General features: G+C 39.8%; 2 protein-coding genes across 5 annotated transcripts; one reads left to right on the top strand and one right to left on the bottom strand.

Moving 5' to 3' along the window:
• Positions 1-152: 152 nt before the first annotated feature.
• Positions 153-6,995, top strand: LOC127811599 (uncharacterized). 2 transcript variants are annotated; one of them, XM_052351606.1, is made up of 8 exons: positions 153-365; positions 2,533-2,720; positions 2,899-2,961; positions 4,087-4,153; positions 4,319-4,419; positions 4,631-4,675; positions 5,593-6,063; positions 6,541-6,995. In XM_052351606.1, the coding sequence occupies exons 2-8, from the start codon at positions 2,586-2,588 to the stop codon at positions 6,709-6,711; spliced, it is 1,053 nt and encodes a 350-aa protein (XP_052207566.1). In that variant the 5' UTR covers positions 153-365; positions 2,533-2,585; the 3' UTR covers positions 6,712-6,995. The 2 variants fall into 2 exon arrangements, with proteins under 2 accessions (XP_052207566.1, XP_052207563.1); XM_052351603.1 differs by having other exon boundaries at positions 154-365; positions 2,548-2,720.
• LOC127811600 (gamma-secretase subunit APH1-like) lies at positions 6,825-13,885 on the bottom strand. 3 transcript variants are annotated; one of them, XM_052351608.1, is made up of 7 exons: positions 13,718-13,885; positions 13,429-13,584; positions 13,098-13,183; positions 11,901-12,026; positions 9,931-10,058; positions 8,333-8,479; positions 6,825-7,631 (listed from the first exon to the last, which is right to left on the bottom strand). In XM_052351608.1, the coding sequence occupies exons 1-6, from the start codon at positions 13,828-13,830 to the stop codon at positions 8,348-8,350; spliced, it is 741 nt and encodes a 246-aa protein (XP_052207568.1). In that variant the 5' UTR covers positions 13,831-13,885; the 3' UTR covers positions 6,825-7,631; positions 8,333-8,347. The 3 variants fall into 3 exon arrangements, with proteins under 3 accessions (XP_052207568.1, XP_052207569.1, XP_052207567.1); XM_052351609.1 differs by lacking the exon at positions 6,825-7,631 and adding an exon at positions 8,123-8,230; XM_052351607.1 differs by lacking the exon at positions 6,825-7,631 and having other exon boundaries at positions 8,123-8,479.
• Positions 13,886-19,054: the final 5,169 nt, after the last annotated feature.

Genomic DNA, 19,054 nt, shown 5'->3' with positions numbered 1-19,054 from the left:
ATTTTTTTATAGAAAATATCTCTTATTTAAAAAATGAAAAAAAAATTAAAGAAAGAGGACGGAGAGGAAGGGACGAAAATAGAGCTGGTTGGCTTTGATTTTATCGAAGAGAAAAAGGGCATAATCGGAATTCAAGCCTCACAGTCGGAATCCGAAGTCTGCAACAGCGAAGCTTCTCTCTGGTCTCTTCCACTGTTCCCTTTTGACTTGCTGCCTGCCCCGTCTCGCTGGATCTCCTTTCCTTTCCCTGAAATTCCAAGCTTTGATCTTTGAACGTTTTGTCAATATAAACGGAGACTCGTTTCCCTTCATGCATCCGGCTTCTCCGCTTCTCGATAAGCCAAATCACTTCCATTTCTGCTGTGGTACGTTTCGATTTCTCTGCACGTATCTTCGCTTAATTATTTCTCTTGGTTCTGTTCCTGGATGCAATTGAAGATGTGGATTTCTCTTGTTTTCTCTAATCTTTGCAATTTGTTCTTCTTTTTGTAATTCCCAGGCCTAGTGGTTGGTTTTCTTTTCATCTAGGACCGACTTTTTAGGAGAGAGAATCTGAAGTTTATCAGTCTGTTTTATGTTTCTTTCAGTTCTGTGGAACCATAGCAGCAAAGAAAATTCATTAAAGTGGCAAAGAAAACTGTTTTCTCTATCTTAAATACACAAGTTCTGATTTATCACTTGCAGATTTTGTTTTCTTCTTTCCCTTGGTTTCTTTCCCTTTTTATCTTTTATAGGAATGGGGAGAGAGGAAGTTTGTTTGGTTGTTTGTTGAAGAGAAATATTCTCTAGTCTTGGGTTACAAATTATTTGACATCTTTACATTTGTTGTTGTTGTGTAAATACTGGGATAAGGTAATGGAAAAAGTTGCTCCTTTGTTACTTGGAAAGTCATGGATTTGAGTTGTGGAAATAGCCTCTTTGCGAGAAAGCAAGGGGAAGGCTGCGTACAATTATGGGCCTCTCCCGACCTGGGGGCGCCCTATAAAGTAATGGGCAAGGTGTATTCAAACAATATATGATTTTTCAGGTATTAAATGTAGTGCTGATGGGCTTTCTCAGTTTAGTGAGATCAAGTTTGTCTTCTTATGTGAAGCTGGTTTAGTTTCATGGCTGAATGAGTATTCCTGTCTGAAATTTAGAACCACGTCTTTGGTTATTCTTGTGATTTCCTTTGCTTCTACATATATTAAATATTTTCCTTTGCATTTTGCGTATTTATCAGTTGTCCAAAATACTGTTTTGCTATGTTTGGCACAAGGATTTGTAGAAGGAGAAGAAAGGAATCATAGATGTTGCTATGTAAATGTAAAAATAATGTATATAGTCTCTTCATTTTCTTTTTATTTTCCTTGCCATGGAAAAGTCCTAGTTCCATACATACGTGGCCTTTAGGAATTGTACGAGTTAAACAAGCAAATTGTGAATGCTATATTGCCTCTAGCTCTTTCTTTAAGATAAATGGTTTTTTCTTCTTCTATTTTATATAGGTTGGACCGTAGTTACACAATTCGTGCTCCTCCCCCCCCCCCTTCCCAACTGCATTTTTGATCGCTCATATCCGATCGGGGTACAAACGTGTATTCGAACGGGGAGGAACACGACCTTTTTGGCAATCCTAAATATAAAACTTTAAAGTGACTTGATAGCCGATATTCAAAGGTTTAAACTCAGAAGTCATTGGGAGAAGAAAGAAGTTCACCTTATCATCAAGTTTTTGAGATGACTGTTAGCTTTAAATTTGTTATGTTAGCATTCAGTTTTTCCTTTCCTGTTTTTGGTCCTACTGTTATGGTTTTATTTTATTGCAGACTTGCTTTTTGCTAAGTTGAACCTTATTTTCATTGCAATATCTTATGAATATAACAAAATTTTTCCTTTGAATTTTAATAAGCGCACCAATACATTATTCAAAGTGAACCACGGAACCAAACTGGCGTACCAACTAATCCTACCCCCCACGAATGCATACCTAGCTAAGTAGCGCACCGTGTAGCCCAATACATACCACGAATTGGAACATACTACGTTCTGTGACTATGGATTGGACTGCCAATATATACACGAAAGAATACAGTTAATTGTTCTTACTTATTCTATTTTGTTGTAGATTTGGTAATTTAGGGTTTTGTTGTAGATTTCATCAGTTTCACTGATCACAATAGAGGACTAATTTCTCAAGCGTGCCAACTTTTGTTCATTCTTTGCAACTGTATCTGTAATTTCTTTACCTGGACTTCATGTCAATTATTGAACTTCCATGTGACTTCTAGTCTTTGAGAGTTTTTCTTTGTTTTCCTTTTGATTTTTCTGTTAGCCCATCATGCGTGCAGGTTCTATTAGCTTCCCTTCCCATTTATTATTGTTTTATTTAGCATCATCTAGACCAATAAATTATAATAATTGATTGACTATGATGGTCTCCCTTTGGGCCGTTCTTATATATTCTTCTGATTTCATTTCTTGAGAACTTATTGTCTGTTGTGCTATTTCAACAATTGATATTTTTCCTGCTTCTCAACTATTTATATATAGCACTATCATTTACAGTCCTGCCCTGAGATCCGGATCCCACATATTAGACCACAATGCGTGCACCATCGCTGCTTTCACAGTGTTTGCCTGGCTTAGTGCCCCATGACAAAGGAACTCACAGCACGTCCACCATTTATGAGAAAGACGTGCATCTCCCTTCTCCAGCTGTGGAGATTCTCCCATCCAAGGTATATGTGTTGGCCTTTTTCGCAGCTTTGAGGGCAGAATTCTCATGGATGTAATAGAATAAATCTTGGATTTCAAGGCTTGAGATTGTTGTCTGAAGCTTTCAATTCATTTAATGTAATGACTCCTGAAGTTCAAGCTCCAATTTTCTCTTCTTTTTTTTCTTTCCATTTTGTGCAGATGGCTCACACTTACAAGTATGCTGGTGATAATGTAGACTTGCAAGGACTTAATATGTTGAAGGTATTCCAAGTCCTAGTTAAGCAATGATTTTTTATTTTTATTTTTATAAATGGTGAGAATATTATTAATGAGAACAAAAGAGCAACAGGTCCAAAAAAGCAAAAAAACAAACTGCTGCTGTAGGATGTAATCTTTCTTGTAAAAGTGAATATTCTTGGGGATGTGGTTTGGCAATTTAAGTTAAGACTTAACTAAGCTGCAGTAACTAGTTTTTCATTGATCCACTCGAGCAAGAGATTCAATCAGGGATATCTCATCTCATGTCTTAATGTTAGCCTATATTCATATGGTGTCTCACTTTAGATGAAAAAAATTTCTGCTGCTTGGCAAAAACATTTTCTCCAACAAACAATATCTTTCTTTTTCCCTTATCATTTCCTCCCTCTCTCTCTCCCTCTGATGATAAAAGGCCAACCCACTGTCTCAGATATCTCATGGAAACATTGGGTAAAAGAAACTTGCTATCACCAATTCTTTCCGTCGTCCCTCCTTTCCTTCACATTCTTCTTTATATATATATGTATGTATATATGTATGTTTTATTTTTGCTATTATTATTACCTTTTTGTTTTTTTTGGTGAGAGTCTTGGTGGGAAGAAAGGGTGCTATTGTGCTATCTCCATTGAGCAATCATTTTCTCTTTTACAAAGGAGAAATATTATAGTAGTACTTTTGCAGCCATATTGCGTTTTTTATTTCCATTCATAAATATTCAGTTATTTCATTTAGACGGCCCATCTAGGAGTGATTTCTTCTGTACAAGGCTTCTGATGTGAATTTTTTTTGTTTGCATTATCATATTGCTTTAGATCAATACAATAGGTTTTTTTTGCTACGCGTCATAGAGGAGAGAATGTTACATGCACTTCAAAATCAGCAAACATGTCTGATTCCTTGTTGAATTTTATTTCATGGCTTGATATTTATATACTTTACTGTTTATATTAAAAATTAATGACTTGATTACAGGAATATAAAATTCCTTGCTCAGAACCTAGGTTATAGGTCTTGCATTGTCTGAATCCCTGACAAGTGATAAATATCAGTTTTCCTCTTTGAATGTATTCGATTTTTGTATCATATACACAGTATTTAGTCACATCCTTCCTTTTTATTCCCTTGCAGGGAACAGTTAGTGTTGCTGATATAATTGGCTTTACCGGTTCAGAATCAATCTCTTTTAAACCTGAAGGTATGTCATTGCCCACCATTATATTGTTTAAGGGGAGTTGTTGCAGTTGTCCAACGCCTAAATATCATTCTTGATTTGAATGCTTCTTGCAAACCAATATATTGGAATTTTCCTTATTTCTTCAGTTGATTCTAATTCTACAAATTTGATCTGGTCTTGTTGCAGGGTTGCTGAAATCTTGGGATAGCTCAATTGATCTTGTTAATGTCCTTAAACATGAGATACGTGATGGACAGTTGAGTTTTAGAGGGAAAAGGGTACTTGAGGTAATTTCAGCACATTCTAAAAAATGATCGACAGTGGCATTTTTACAATTATAAGCCTATTCGATAGGTGTTTTCCTTCTGAATGTACTGTTCTTAATGACCCATGTCATTTTGTATAAAATTCTATTTGTATATCATTACACTTTTCATATACTCCTTATTTATGGTGCAAAATGAAATATTAATAGTGTTCATTTTGTTAATCTTTCAGCTTAGTTGCAGCTATGGACTTCCAGGGATCTTTGCTTGCCTGAAGGTATATTAATCATGTTTTTCCTAACTGCTGCTCCGCTCAACTTTTGATGTAGTTCTATATCTAACTGATTCTAGTTTGAAATGAATGATCCATAGTTCGGTTTTGTCACTGGCATTTGGGTCTGAATTTTGTTGTGTCCTGATTGTAGCTAACTCTCTTATACTTGGCCAAATTTAAGAATTATCAATGATAGGTGGTCCTAGGGGTTTTGCTAGCAATTGGTGTTGTCAAGCATTTAACGATCTGTCTTATTCTTTTTCCCCTTCAAATTTTAACAATAGTCGTTACCATTTTCTCGAGGAGCTAATTGACATGGACAACTGCTATTGTTGGTTTCCAACTTTGATGGAAAAGCAACAATAAAAGTTTTGGGTCCTTTCAAATGCTTGAGTCAGCAAATTTGAGAATATATTGATTTCTGTTATTTGCCTTGTATGGATAAGAGTAGGTGATAACCTTATTAAGGGAAGGTTACTTTATTGATTGCCCCCAGCTACTTTCTGTGCTTGTTAATGAAGATACAGCCTATAGGTAGATGCTATGTTTTCTTTTTCTTTGTGTTGCCTTTTTTTGCTTTTGCGGCGCACTGCACAAGAACCTGCTGTTACTGCAACAGTAATTTTTTACAGGAATGGTACGAAAACTTTTTATTGTTGGTTCCCAACTTCTGACTAGTACTTCTTTCCTAGTATGCAGAACATAAATTGTTTCTCGCTCCTTAGACACAGAATAATTCCATAGGGCCATAATAGAGAGAGCTCAAAAAAATCGGGGCAGGGGAAGGGCTTTTGTCCTAGACTTAGGTCTGTCATGTGTTAAAGACTAGAAGACCAGGAAGGAAGACAGTTACCGTTAATTGAATTCCTATCTGTATGACATGAACGATTTTGAAATCGTCTGTTAAAATCTTCTTGCAGGGAGCTGCAGCAGTACACTTTCAAGACCTCAGTGCGGAAACTATAAGATGCATAACCATCCCTAACGTCCTAGCCAATCTTGAGCAGGCTCGTGACAGGCAAAGCCGACATCAGGAGAGCCCTCTGACTCCGTCAAGACAACCTATAGCTCCAGATGTCCATTTCTATGCTGGAGAATGGGAAGAACTCCCCTCAGTCTTATCCATTGTAAGGGGCGAAGGGTTTGAGGTGCCAACAACAACGAACCTAAGCTTCTCCGAGGAAGATTTTATGGATGGTTGTAGTAGCCAAGATGGCAGCATAGCAGGACAAGAATCTTCCTCAAGACGATCAAGGAAGCTCTCTGGAAGCAGGATTTGGGAAAGGGCTAATGAGACAGACCAGGGAGAAGGGGGTTATGATGTTATATTGATGACAGAGATTCCATATTCATTGACCTCCTTGAAGAAGCTATATGCTCTCATAAAGAAGGTTAGTCACTTTGATTTCCGTGTTCTGTCCTTTCCTCTGTCATTGAATGATCTGGAAGGATGACTCCATCAAGTTGTCTTTTAATGTTTTGATTACCAACTTCTTGGTACCATGAACAAACTGTGGCAACATGTAGCGAACAGTTAAACATTGTTGACTTCTGCTAGCCCTGTTGATTCACATGGTTAGTAGGTCAGGTTAGATGATTTTGAGGAACTGAAAGTTCTTCAAGTCATAAATTTGCGAGATCTTGGCCAATCACTTTTTTGTCTTTATTTTTCAATAAGTAGGTATTTGCCAATTATTGGTATGCAAACCCAAAGGTGGCTAGCGTTTGTGACACGGTTCTTGCCCTTTCTACCTCATTTTGATCGACTGGGCGCTGCAGCTGCTGCTGCTACTACATGTATTTAGTTTGTTTTTTTTTCTCATACTTGTTCATCTTGTTGATTGTTTTCTCCTTTGTTTCATCACCAGTGCTTGAGGCCTCCATACGGAGTATTGTTTCTGGCCACAAAGAAGAATTATGTTGGTATCAACAGTGCAACAAGGCATTTGCGAAATTTGGTGGATGAAGAAAGCATTTTGGGAACCCATTTAGTCAAAGAGATGTCTGATAGAGAGATATGGAAGTTCGTTCTCAGATGAAATATGTATTAAAACTTGTGGAAACAACCAGAAACTTCTACAACAATTTAGGTTTTGCTTTTAACACAACATAAGCCCTATATGTAAAATTGGCATTACAAGCATTTCATTAATTTGTTTCTTTTTTTTTTTTTTTTTTTGATTAGTAATAATAGAAGTTTGAATTGGCAAGTGAAGCTGCAGCCTTAGTGGTTCGTCCAGTTTACTCTCATCTGTAAATCAAACGATTACGGAACTTAGAAATGCATTGAGATTTACAATATCTTCTGAATATATTTTGTTTTTATTCAATTTGAAATGCTGGTTTTGGAATACAAGCCTCTGCAAGTAATGAATAAACTCACCAAGTACGCATAATAGTTCACAAACTCTGGGCAAACAAAAATTTGGGTGCAAAGTAGGTCACTATAACATCTCTGCAAGCATGAATATGGCCTTTTAAGCCCAACTTTTTCTCTCTTTATACAGCCCATTGGACACACACAAATAAGTTGCTTGGGGCACAAGAGGCTCTTATGATATAAAAGGCTTCTAAATCTTGAGGGCAAAAACCTGAACCTCCTTGAGATTTGATAAAAATGGCGTTTGAAACATCATGAACTCATACCTGGCTTGAGAGAAAAGGTCCCTTTTCTTCTTTCTTTTTCTTGTTAAGAGTTGCTCCATCTCCAATGCCTGATATCTCAAGAGTATCATACACAACTTGGTGGTTGTAAGTTGTAACCAAGCTGTTACATCTGAATATTGTGGGTATATTACTCAAATATGGTCTACGGGCTTCAACAGAGTAATTGCAATTTAACACGACCAGTGCATTGATTAGTGGCAGTGGCACCTGAATCCCTGAATCCCATAGGGAAAAAAGTTCTGAACAAGCATGCATTTTCTGCAGACATGACAGTCCTGAAAGAAAACTGATCCTGCCGTTTGAAGAAATTAACTGAGAAGTGATATTCAAGCACTCCTTAATCTTATACTTGATTGTTTCACATTTAAAGCCTACTCTAACTCCTAATTTGGAAAGAAATGAAAGGAAAACATTCAACAAGGAGGAGATTAGAAATAGGAAGAATAAATGGTTTGTTAAAAGAAATATGACGACACAAACATAAAACAACCAATTATGCAAAAATCTATATGCATGAACAAGCATTGTGGATGTTTTAGGCACTCCTACTGTCCAACTATTGCAATTGCATATAGTTCTCCCACTAATGATTTCTTTTCACTAACAATTGCATTTAGCTTCACATGTTATAGATCTTCCAAGTAAGCTTGCAGGATGATGTGTTTGAATTATTGGAAAACCAGGGAACCACCATCTAGCAAGGATAATGCACTAGGAATAAAGGAATTTATAGCTAAACCACAGCTACCATGCACATGGGATTTGGTAATGATAAGCCTGGAATTTTACCACCTTTGCAAAAGTAGTAGATGAAAACAGAACCAGTGTCAATGACAACAACGCGATCTTAGGCACAGCTGAAGATTTTATATTTCTTTTTTTCTGGTACAACTGTAAAGAAGAGGTAAACAGTTTTGATACATGCAAAGAGAGCATCTGGTTGACTTGAAGTTTTTACACATGAAGCACGTACATTAACAAAACTAGATTTACCAGCATTTGATTTTTTCACTGCCTGCTTTGGTTCTGTGTCAATCTCCGCTGAACCATCTTTCCACAGTGCATCAAGGTCAAAGCAGCCATGAAATAGAGGAGAGGAATTCCAACAATGCAACCCCCAGATGCGAGGTTTATGAGAGTCTGAGGAAAAAGAAGGTAAGTGAATAGAAGGAAATCATAAGGGATGGACCTCATCCACTAGAACAAGATTTCCAAATAACAATTTTGCACTGTATGGTTTATCACAAGCTCTTTTCTTCTTTTTCTTAGATAAAAAAAATAATTTGCTCATTCAGCTAGTCAGGTTTTAACTGTATGAACTCCCCCACTCTAAACACCCAGATAGTAGCCTATAAAGCATTAAATGTTCCACTTTCACAGCCAAGTAAACCTATCAGCTCAATCAAATCATGAAGGAGACATCTTTTCAATTAGACCAGGAGAAATTGATGTAGAGATACAATGAGAAATAATGTGTGTATCAGCTATCAGCATCTCGCAAGTTTTGAGGACAGTAATCAATTATGTCAACCAAAATGAACAGAACAACAATGAACCCCTCATCGTCACAAGAGAGAATAACACTTGAAACATGACATATAATGGTCCTAGAGAACTTCCATTTAATCAAAGTGTGTGCGGCCACCATTTCACAAAGGGGGTTACTTTTGACCTTACTGCAAAATTATGTTAAAAGTCCAAACTGATTCATCTAAGACAGTTCGTATTCAATTGAGCGGTTAAAAATTTCTAAACCATAAAAAGCAAACAGAATATTTAAGCATGAAACCATCAAACATCAATGCGTATATTCCTTGATAATCAGTTACAAGGTTAATCTACCAAATAGTTAAGATGGATTAATTTTGTTAAAACATATATGACTTTAATAAGTGGGATAAAGGCTGGATATGTTGTTGTTGTTGTTTATATATGACTTTAATATCAAGGTATTCAAACGGAAGTAAGAGAATGAGAGAGGAACCAGTCACACCACTGAAGGTTGCAAGGTTAATCTACCAAATAGTTAAGATAGATTAATTTTGTTAAAACATATATGACTTTAATATCAAGGTATTCAAATGGAAGTAAGAGAATGAGAGAGGAACCAGTCACACCACTGAAGGTTGCAAGGTTAATCTACCAAATAGTTAAGATAGATTAATTTTGTTAAAACATATATGACTTTAATATCAAGGTATTAAAACGGAAGTAAGAGAATGAGAGAGGAACCGGTCACACCACTGAAGGTTGCAAGGTTAATCTACCAAATAGTTAAGATAGATTAATTTTGTTAAAACATATATGACTTTAATATCAAGGTATTAAAACGGAAGTAAGAGAATGAGAGAGGAACCGGTCACACCACTGAAGGTTGCAAGGTTAATCTACCAAATAGTTAAGATAGATTAATTTTGCTTAATCATATATGACTTTAATATCAAGGTATCCAAAAGGAAGTAAGGGGATGAGAGAAAAACCGGTCACACCATTGAAGGTCATTCATGCATATTGAGAAAAGGTAATGTAATTAGAATTTATATGCAACAGAAATAAATATAATGTTCAACACAAAAAGTAGAGATAATTACCAGCATTCCTGCAACCAAGTGAACTATGGGAGCAAACAATTGGTCCACTATATTCTTCTCTGCATATCCATTGAACGCAATGACCATTGTGAAAGTGTGAATGGTAACAAAGCCAAGGGCAATAACCGCTGCAATTTGCAAAACAGTTAGCAAGCCATAAGCCAAGAAATATTGTTTGCCTATGAAGTAGGACTATTGACTCATCTAAAGCGAAATAAAATAAAACAAAGAACCAGAAGCATCATAAAGGGGTGAGGTCCACTTTTATCAAGCTATGCAGCAAGAATTCTTATTACTACTTCACTTTGACCATGCTCATTGCAAAGCACTGAGAACTCATGTATCTTCATAATTTAGCTCATCCCTTATTGCTTAAAATCTTCCCTCAATTGCTTCCCATAGTGGGACCCCACAACGAATTTTGATAGGATACACCAGACAAAGAACAATTACCTCCAAAGGATACCCTTAATCCCAAATAATAAAGTCAACTTCACTAAACCTTTTTCAAGTACTTGGGGTTGGCTACATGAGCTATTTCACCAGTTTACTCTATCCAGGATCATGTTCCCAATTTAGCCATCATATGACATCTTTATTTACTATCTACTGTAAAATTGATTTCACCTTTTTCACCTCCGTCATTACCTGCAATGTGGCTTCCCAACTAGAGAACTCATTGCTATTTACTATAAATGCTCATCAATTCATCTTCAATAGATATCTCAATTATCATCTTAGGAATTTGTTTGAAATCTACTTATAATAACAAAAAGGGAGAAAATTTTTGTTCCCAATCCTAATTTTATCTCCCTGCTTGTCTCATCGTGCATGTTTCCCTTCAGCTTTCTTCTACCATTGAAGTGCAGTGCCCTTCAATTTAAGGTTTATAAACAACACCTTCCTATTTTCCGAATTGGTTTCCACTCAAAATAATTCTCCGAGCTAGCTTCCCAATCTTTGTATTTTGAATGCATATTTCTGTGAAAATCAGCAACATCATCTAAATTCCACTACCATTTAAATCAAGGACATGCAATAATGTCCCTTCCAGCCCACCTTTTCCCACATGAGTAATGGGTCCATCAACATGAAATGGGTTTTCATCTTCTCCATCTTCAAGTTCACCCTCAAGACCACCTTCCAGCATGTCAAAAGGGGCTCACCTTCTGGATTCTCCATATGGGTTCCCACATGTTTCTGCTGCTGCAAAGCTTGCACAGCCCATAAAAAATCTTCAATCATGCATCGCATCTCAATCATTTCTTCTTCCTGGGTTTATTGCCACTTCCACATACTCTACTGTGTCCAACCATAGCTCCAAAGCAAAAAAGCTAGCACAACTACATGATCCTTTCACTTTATTACTACTTTGACATAGTTAGAGACAAATAATAGACAAAAAAAATGATTTAGGGCTATAAACAGTGTAAGATCAAAGCTGGAAGAATACTATGAAATTAGGGTTTAACAAAACCTCAAATGTTGAGTTAGAATAATAAGGTTGCCTACAAAGTGTCTTAAAAGACTATTTATACTAGAGTTGCAGTATTTATAAATCACAGTCGCTGAAACAATGGAAGCCTTCTAATTTCAGCCATCCATCTATCTTTAGAGAAAAAAAAAGTTGCATGCTAGTCATATCACCACTTATTAAAGCAAATAATATAAATACTTACCTTAAAGCTAACAATTAAGCAAATATAAACATTAAAAAATCAAAGAATATCCTCCTGAATCAACATGGAAGGCACTATACTAGATGATACCTGTTCACAAATTCTTAATCATAAAAAATGCTAGCTCAAACATAAATTGTTTACATTGCCAAAGCAAACCATCAAAAAACTAAAATAAAAAAAATAAATAACTAGAGAGAAAGAGAAAGAAGAAATTAATATTTCAATTCAAATGACCCACTCTTAAAGGAAAAGAAAACGATAACATAGAAGAAATAAATGTTTGCTCACCAGAAACAAGAAAAAATGGTATCTGTGAGCATTTCTCAACATAATATGTTGCTGGACCAAATGCAGGTGTTAACAGGCTGAGACAGAAAAAGACAGCATGGGCCACACCATGACCCAAACCACCAGCTGCATGCATTTGATTTAAATTGCATCAAATTAGCCATGGAAGACATAGAGCAACGAAAACAGTATATTACTTGAGGTTATCTTCGATAACAAAAGAAGTGAAACTTATTAAAAGTTGTACATATCAGAAATACAAGAACAATAAAAGAACTTAATGTTCCAAATGACATATCAGAAATACAAGAACAATAAAAGAACTTAATGTTCCAAATGAGTTCCCAAGTGATCCACCAGTGTCATATGCATAGAGCATCAAATGGAAGTAGGGATCTTTTGAATATGTTCAGGATGAGGATTGATCTGTGCCAAGCATCCTAAATAATCCTAAAATTTCAACTCATAGGACTCTTAATTGTGTGGTCATATTTAATCAACTGATTAGAGGAAAAGATGATAGATCTAGGCCAGGATTATGCAAAAGTACATAAAAGATAGATGTCGGCAGAAGAAAAACCATAACAATTTCTGAACAATGTTTGTGCAAATCTGTAAAATAAGACATGCAATTGCCAAAGAACATTTCAGAAAATAAAATTGATTTCCAAAGTCTTGTTGAGGTAAAAGTAGGGTGCTCTCTCTGAATTAGTGTGACTCATTATAAAAAAGCCAAACTTGAAAGAACAGAAGATATAAGAGAAATCACTGAGCTATCTTGCATCCAAATATTCTCCACCAAAGGCATCTTATGCTATGGACCTTCTCAACTAATAATATTGTCTTAGTTATTCTTACCATCTACACATGCACATACAAAAGTGTACATTTAAGTTTGTACAGAGACATAAGCCCCTCTTTATGAATATGTGTGAGTGTGACAAATTATGTCCATATCAAACTACATCCCAAGTGCTAACTTAGAACGGGACCTATCATGAACATGAGAAATAGGGAATGTGAAACGTAAAAAGTTTCAAGTTGGAAAGTGTTCTAACATGCAAAAGAAAGAAACAGACAACTATTAACCATGATCATTGCACTAACATGCGACTAACATATTGTGCAAAAGTGTAGTTGGATCATAGCAACTACTCTGGTGAACTAGAAGGAAGGAAAAAACTCTTCAGAGCTTACCAAGAGCAATTTGCATCTTATCAGTCAAAAAAAGCCGTGGTTTTGAGACTCTGTCAGCAAAAGCATCCAAAACATCTTCTAACCTCCTAGACAAAATCCAAGAAAAGAAAAACAGAAGTGAATAAAAAATCTCACGAAAATCTGAACAATTATCCTAAAAGCTAATCCAAAAGACAGCCATTGCTATGAAAATGACCTTATCTCTAAACCACCATGGTTTTTTTTTAATTTATTCTTTACTTTTCCGTTTTATCTCACATCTAGCAATTTCCCTTCTTTAATTAATACTGATTTTGCTTCCCCCCGACAGCACAAAATAACAAAAGCATACTTGTAAACTCTCCAGAAGAGGATGCGAAGCCCTTCTTGAAAGACAACAGAAGAGAGTATAAGAATCCCATACGGCCACCAAGCTGTGGTTTTCAGTGGAAGAAAAGCTCTCCACACTGCGGATATCGCTATCAGACTCATGAGCCATACCAGTGTGCTACACGCATCGATTCAAGAAAAAAAATCATCAAAAGGGGTCTTAACAGTGAAATTTACACACATTAGAGAAAAATCGCAACAGATGGAGAAACTGAGAGGAATTGAGTGAAATGTTGGGATTATAGAAGCACCTTGAGAGGACGGTAAGGATCAAGAAGGGCTTCTTGGAGATGACAGCAATGAAGAGCGATAGCGAGGGGCCTAGGGCTAGCAAAGCGTACCCAATTCCTGCTGCCACTGTCATGGTGTTCCGCCCTGCAACCCCAATTGGAAAATTCTGCCCATTCTACACTCGCGGTTTGAGAATTTGGAAGGGAAAATTAATTTAGAAAAAAATACTCCCCGTACCCTTTAGTTAGGTGAAATTAATGTGACTTCCCCCCTATTTCTGAAAAATTACACTGACTTCCTTTAGGTTTAGGTTTCAATTTCAAAACAAATTAATCCCTAATGTTAGATAATTGTGATTAAATTTTTTACAACTCCAAAATATTATCTTTTTATCTCTCATCTTTATCTCATTCTTAAAACTCAAGCTTAACTTGATTCTTAAACTTTGGCTCAAGTTCGAGCCAAAGCTATAATGTATGTAAGCTTACGCTTAATACAAGCTAAAACTCAAAGTCGAGTTTATTATAACTTAATTAATTTAATTATATTATTATAATAATTTAAAATTTGATAATTTTATATATTTATAAATAAATATTATCGACGTTCAATTTCGGCCGACCGTGATTCGTTTTGGGCCGCGGTGAGTCAATTCAAAAATACCGAGAAGAAAGGAAAAAACCCCCCAAAATTCCAAGCGTGTACATCAGAATCTTTATGTGGTTCGGCCAGAACGATGCGTAGTTCACGACCGCAGTCTGATTATTCTCTCAGAGTGGCGGTATCTGATTATTCCTCATGTCCATGCCCCTCATGGTCTCTTTGACTCTCATTTATATGAGGGGCTTTTACAATTCAGATAACATATAAAAATACAGTGATTGTATAATGGGGGACAAACAGTTCTTATCGCCTTCACAAGACCGAGAGTGGGATCCTCATTACGAGGGGCATGGGCTGTTACAGATAAAGTGATCGGACCCTACCTCTAACTTCTCAGCAGCTTTGCCACTCATGCGAGCTGGAGGTTTTAGGCCGGCGACCTGGATGGTCCAACGATCTGAAGGATATTTCAGGAGCTCGTTAGTCGATTGCTTGGAGCTCGTTGGGGGATTATCGGGAGCTCGTCATATGCTTGCTTTACGAGTTCCGGATTTTTGGTGGAGGCTGGACTTTCCTTGACGAGGTCGTCCGGGCCTTCTTGGCCTTGGGTGATTGGGCCGGTCTATCGGACCAAGTCTGGCCCATGCGGGGTGATGCGAGAAATACATATAACATAAGCCCCCCAGTTCGCGGCACGATCTTCGTGCTGGAAACTGACGCGTGCCAGTTGTTCTTCCATCCCTCCGACTTCTGCCCAATTACTTTAAGTCTCGTCGTTCCACGCAGCACGCTTTGTAGGAGCGCATTTAATGCGCACCCCCCCTCATTTATGCGCATGATTACGCCCGTGGGACCCACAAGCTATTGTGCGGCCGTTGGATGCGGAGCATGTGATAAGTCGTCATTTGATCCGACGGTTGGGATGGACCAGGCCGTCAGCATAAATAGTGGGGAGTGTCCACCCGCTTCTTCTTTCACGCTATTTTGAAACTCCCTCAAACCTTTGCCTCCCTGCTTTCTCTTTCCTCTCTCGAGGCCTCCATTATCGCCGTGCTTTCAGACGTCTATCGTTCTCGTCTGGTGCTTGGTACGAGTCTCCATTCAGACGTTAGGCGCAGCTTTTAGGTAAGTTTGTCGTGACTTTCTTTTTCTTCTTGTGAGGCCGTCCACCGTTGGTTAGCCGTCGGTGGTTTCTCTGGCTTTGTCGATCGATGTCGTTCTCATTTTTGGAGAAACGACATGATTTAGATTGGCGTTTGCTGGGCCTTTGGGCCCAATGACCTTAGGATTAGCTTTTCATAGAACACCGGGCTTGCGGCTGCAGCCCCTCCGCCCTAGGCGGTACCCCTTTGCGAAGCGCTCGGCCTGGAAGACCTAGGGGATGTTTTAGGGTTTTTTCGAGATTCTTGAGGTCTGGTTCGCGACTTGCGACCTGACTGTTCTCTCTTTTCCTTTGTAGATGTCCGACCAACACCGTGGAAATTCAGGTCAAAAGTGTTGCAATTATATCTTAGGAGAAAACGACACTTCGAACTCTGAAGATTGTCTCATTATGGAGAGCCAAAATCTTGAGGGTGCGAGCTCGGGGTGCAGGGAGGTCGCCGTCCCGACCTCTTCGGAAACCGAGCTGAAGGTTCAAGATCAGATCACTGGTGGGAGTGTTGATCTTGCGGTCTTCAAGAGATTCTCATTCAAGGCCAAGCCTCACGAGGTGATGACTTGTGCTCAGGAGTTTCGTCTCCCCAGGACCTGCCGAATATACATCCCTACTTCGAGCTCCCATGCAGCCTACCCGCCAGCCAATTTCGTAGCTATTAGCCCCCAACACCTCGAGTCCGGTTTTAGGTTCCCAGTAGCCCCGTACCTTATTGCCCTTTTGAACGACGTCAAGCTCGCCCCCTTTCAACTAACACCGAATTCGTATACCCAACTCACTTCTTTGGCCGTCTTATTCCTTATAAATAAGCTTCATCTCCCTTCGCCAAAACTGATAAGATTTTTATTTTCTTTCAAAAATGCCAAGAACGGGCTGTATTACCTGGCGGCTCGTCCTTCCCCGTACAAGGCCGCCCTTCCTCAGGGTAAAGCAAAGGGGAAGTCCAACGTGGGTGATTACAAGTCCAGTTGGTTCTTCGTGTCTTGCCCTTCCCTTTCTCTACTTAGGAATTGTAGCTTCGCACTGACCCCTGGTAAGAGAATATAAGCTCTTCATAAATCTTTCCTTTGTTTCGAGAGTGCTTGTTTTAACTTGCTCACGCTTTGATGCAGATTTTGGGGGGAAGAAACCGATTTTATCGGCCGAGGAGACTGATATCCTTGGCAAACTTGTGGCTGCGGAGTCGAGTTCGGAAATTCTTGAACTTTCGGACGAGCTACTTCGCGAATACGAGCTCGCCCCTCCTCTTGGCACCGAGACTATCGAGGGAGATCATTTCAGGGACTTGGGTACGGAGATTCTCCCTTCTGGCTTGCAGGTCGCCAAACCGAACAGTTCAAGAGGGGAAGCCGACCAAGACGATAACATGGTTGATCTCGAGCTCCTCCAACCGAAGCGTCCTAGGGCGAGGTCGAGCACTACGTCCTCCATGACCCCGAGCTATAGCTCGCGAGATGGCAGGTCAGAGCAGCCGCAGCCGCAATCACGCCCTCAGCAGCAGTAAACCCAACAGCCGCGGGGGGGGGCAGCAGGAGCAGTGGCAAAGAACTCTGCCCCGTCAGCCCCAACAGCCAAAGCAAGCTCATCTGCAGCTGGGGCATCGACCCCCTGCCTCCTGAGACCATGGTTCGAGTAGAGCCCGTGGGAAGGAGGTCGCAGTGGAGGTTCGAGACGCTCCTGCCGCCAGCTCAAAACGGAGGTCGGACCAGCTGCAACAGGGGGAGGATATCAGGGCCAAACGGGTCAGGGTCCGTGAGAAGGAGCTGACCCTGGCGGCCCTGCTAAGAGGGGTCTTTGTTGGTCCCCTCCTGGATTCCGTGCCCGACTTCCTGGGTCCGAACTCGAAGCCCTTCGACGACCCGAAGTTAAAGGGAATCCCCCTTTGTGATTTTGTGGCCCGTCACAGCCTGGTGGTAAGTGGGAATTCTTCGTACCTTGGTTCCTTAGCCTACTCTTTAATGAGCTAACATTTCTTCTTTCGCAGACTTCTCTTACTGCCGTGAAGCTCCGAGCTCAGTACAAGATTTTGAGGAGCAACTTCAGTCGGTGAGCATGTCCCGTCAGGCCGAAATAGCGAAGCTTGAGGACGAGAAGAACGCCCAAAAGGCCGAAATAACGAAGCTCTCGGACGAGAAGAAAGATCTCCAAGTCGAGCTCCTTGCCACTCAAAAGGAGGTGGAGGGTTGCTTGACGCGTTTGAGGATGGAGGTCCAGAAGAATAAAGATCTCGACGAGGAGCTTCGCAGGTCGAAGAACACGTGGGAGCAAGCCAACTCCGGGCTCACCGGCGAGCTAAATAGAGCGAAGGCGGAGTTGCGGAGGGCTGAGAGCGACTCAAATCAACCGAGGCGGAGCTTAGGACGGCAAAGGACGAGCGGACACGGGCGGATGATCGTGTTGTCCGATGCGAGGAGCTTGCCAAGAGGACCATTGACGACATAAGGGCGGAGGTCGGAGAGCAGATGGACGTTGCGCGTAGAGAGACCAGATCCGACACCTGCTCGTCATTTCTGTACACCCTTTGGGTGAACCATCCTGAGATGGATTTCTCCTTCTTTGGTGCGCAGGCTGTCGAGGAGGTGGCTCGGTATGCTGCTGAGGCCGCGGAAGATGCTGACGATGCCAGTCCCCTTGACTCGTTTTTGGTCGCAACGCAAGCTCCTCAGGTCGAGGCCGAGCTATTCAGGGTCGCCGCGGCTCAGTTTGGTGAGACTGCCAAGGAGCCTCTTGTGGAGGTTGCCGAGGTTTGTCCAGCCGGGGCTGTCGAGGTCGATCTCCAACCGACCCTATCTACTGAAGCTCGCCCTGTCGAGGTTGATCCTGTAGAACCAACCGCCCCTCTTAGCTAGGATTCCCACATGTATATTTTTTTTTTTTGTAACGTGAGCTTCATCTAATTAAAAAAATTGGCATTTTGTGCACGTTGCCTCAGATTTCTTCGCGAACTCAAGTTAATTCTGACGAGGTTTTGGCATAACGATTCTTGAACCAATTTCGATGAGGTGACTTGAAAGTAACTTCTTCATGGTATAACTTGAAAATCATTTCAACAAGGCTCCCACATTTTTGAAAGATTCACTGATAAGAAACTTTTGAATATGTAACTTGATAACGAACTGTTCGAACATAGGTTCAGGTAGATCCGGAGTTTTATCAGCTCGTAGACTAACGCTCTTTAACTAGCTCATTGATGATAGTTGTAATAATCAGCGCGAACACTCATACTTAGGCAATTTCCAGGAAACCCCGTTCAGCATATTTTGACGAAATAACGAGAGCCTTGCCGAGATATATGTAAAGTCGGATGGCCTTGTGATCTCGTCTAACATGTAGTGGCTGAGAAGCTCGTTATAGGGCGTGTGCCTGGTAGGTCGCGAATAGTCTTATTTAGCCAAGTTAAGACGGACCTCAGCTGATAGGGTCCAATACGCAAAATTTGCTAGGATATGAGATTATGCCATGGCCTCGGCTGGCATGTTGAGGCTTTTAATAAGTTTTCAATAAATTGGGAGCGAACACTCAGGTAGGTCGCAGACCATGGCTTTAAGCCAAGATAGGAGGACCCCAGCTAGTGAAAGCGCAACCTGTACCACCAAGT

This window comes from Diospyros lotus, chromosome 10 (assembly GCF_014633365.1).
Source record: "Diospyros lotus cultivar Yz01 chromosome 10, ASM1463336v1, whole genome shotgun sequence".
NCBI classification, from domain to species: Eukaryota; Viridiplantae; Streptophyta; class Magnoliopsida; order Ericales; family Ebenaceae; genus Diospyros; species Diospyros lotus.
This window is presented reverse-complemented; position numbering and strand designations above follow the sequence as displayed.

Coding starts and splice junctions, on each gene's coding strand:
- LOC127811599 (XM_052351606.1), top strand. CDS start 2,586: ATGCGTGCACCATCGCTGCTTTCACAGTGTTTGCCTGGCTTAGTGCCC. Junction 2,962..4,086: donor AAGGACTTAATATGTTGAAG/GTATTCCAAGTC, acceptor ATTCCCTTGCAG/GGAACAGTTAGTGTTGCTGA. Junction 6,064..6,540: donor TATATGCTCTCATAAAGAAG/GTTAGTCACTTT, acceptor TTTCATCACCAG/TGCTTGAGGCCTCCATACGG.
- LOC127811600 (XM_052351608.1), bottom strand. CDS start 13,830: ATGACAGTGGCAGCAGGAATTGGGTACGCTTTGCTAGCCCTAGGCCCC. Junction 13,585..13,717: donor ATCCTTACCGTCCTCTCAAG/GTGCTTCTATAA, acceptor CGATGCGTGTAG/CACACTGGTATGGCTCATGA. Junction 13,184..13,428: donor CTCTTCTGGAGAGTTTACAA/GTATGCTTTTGT, acceptor GATTTTGTCTAG/GAGGTTAGAAGATGTTTTGG.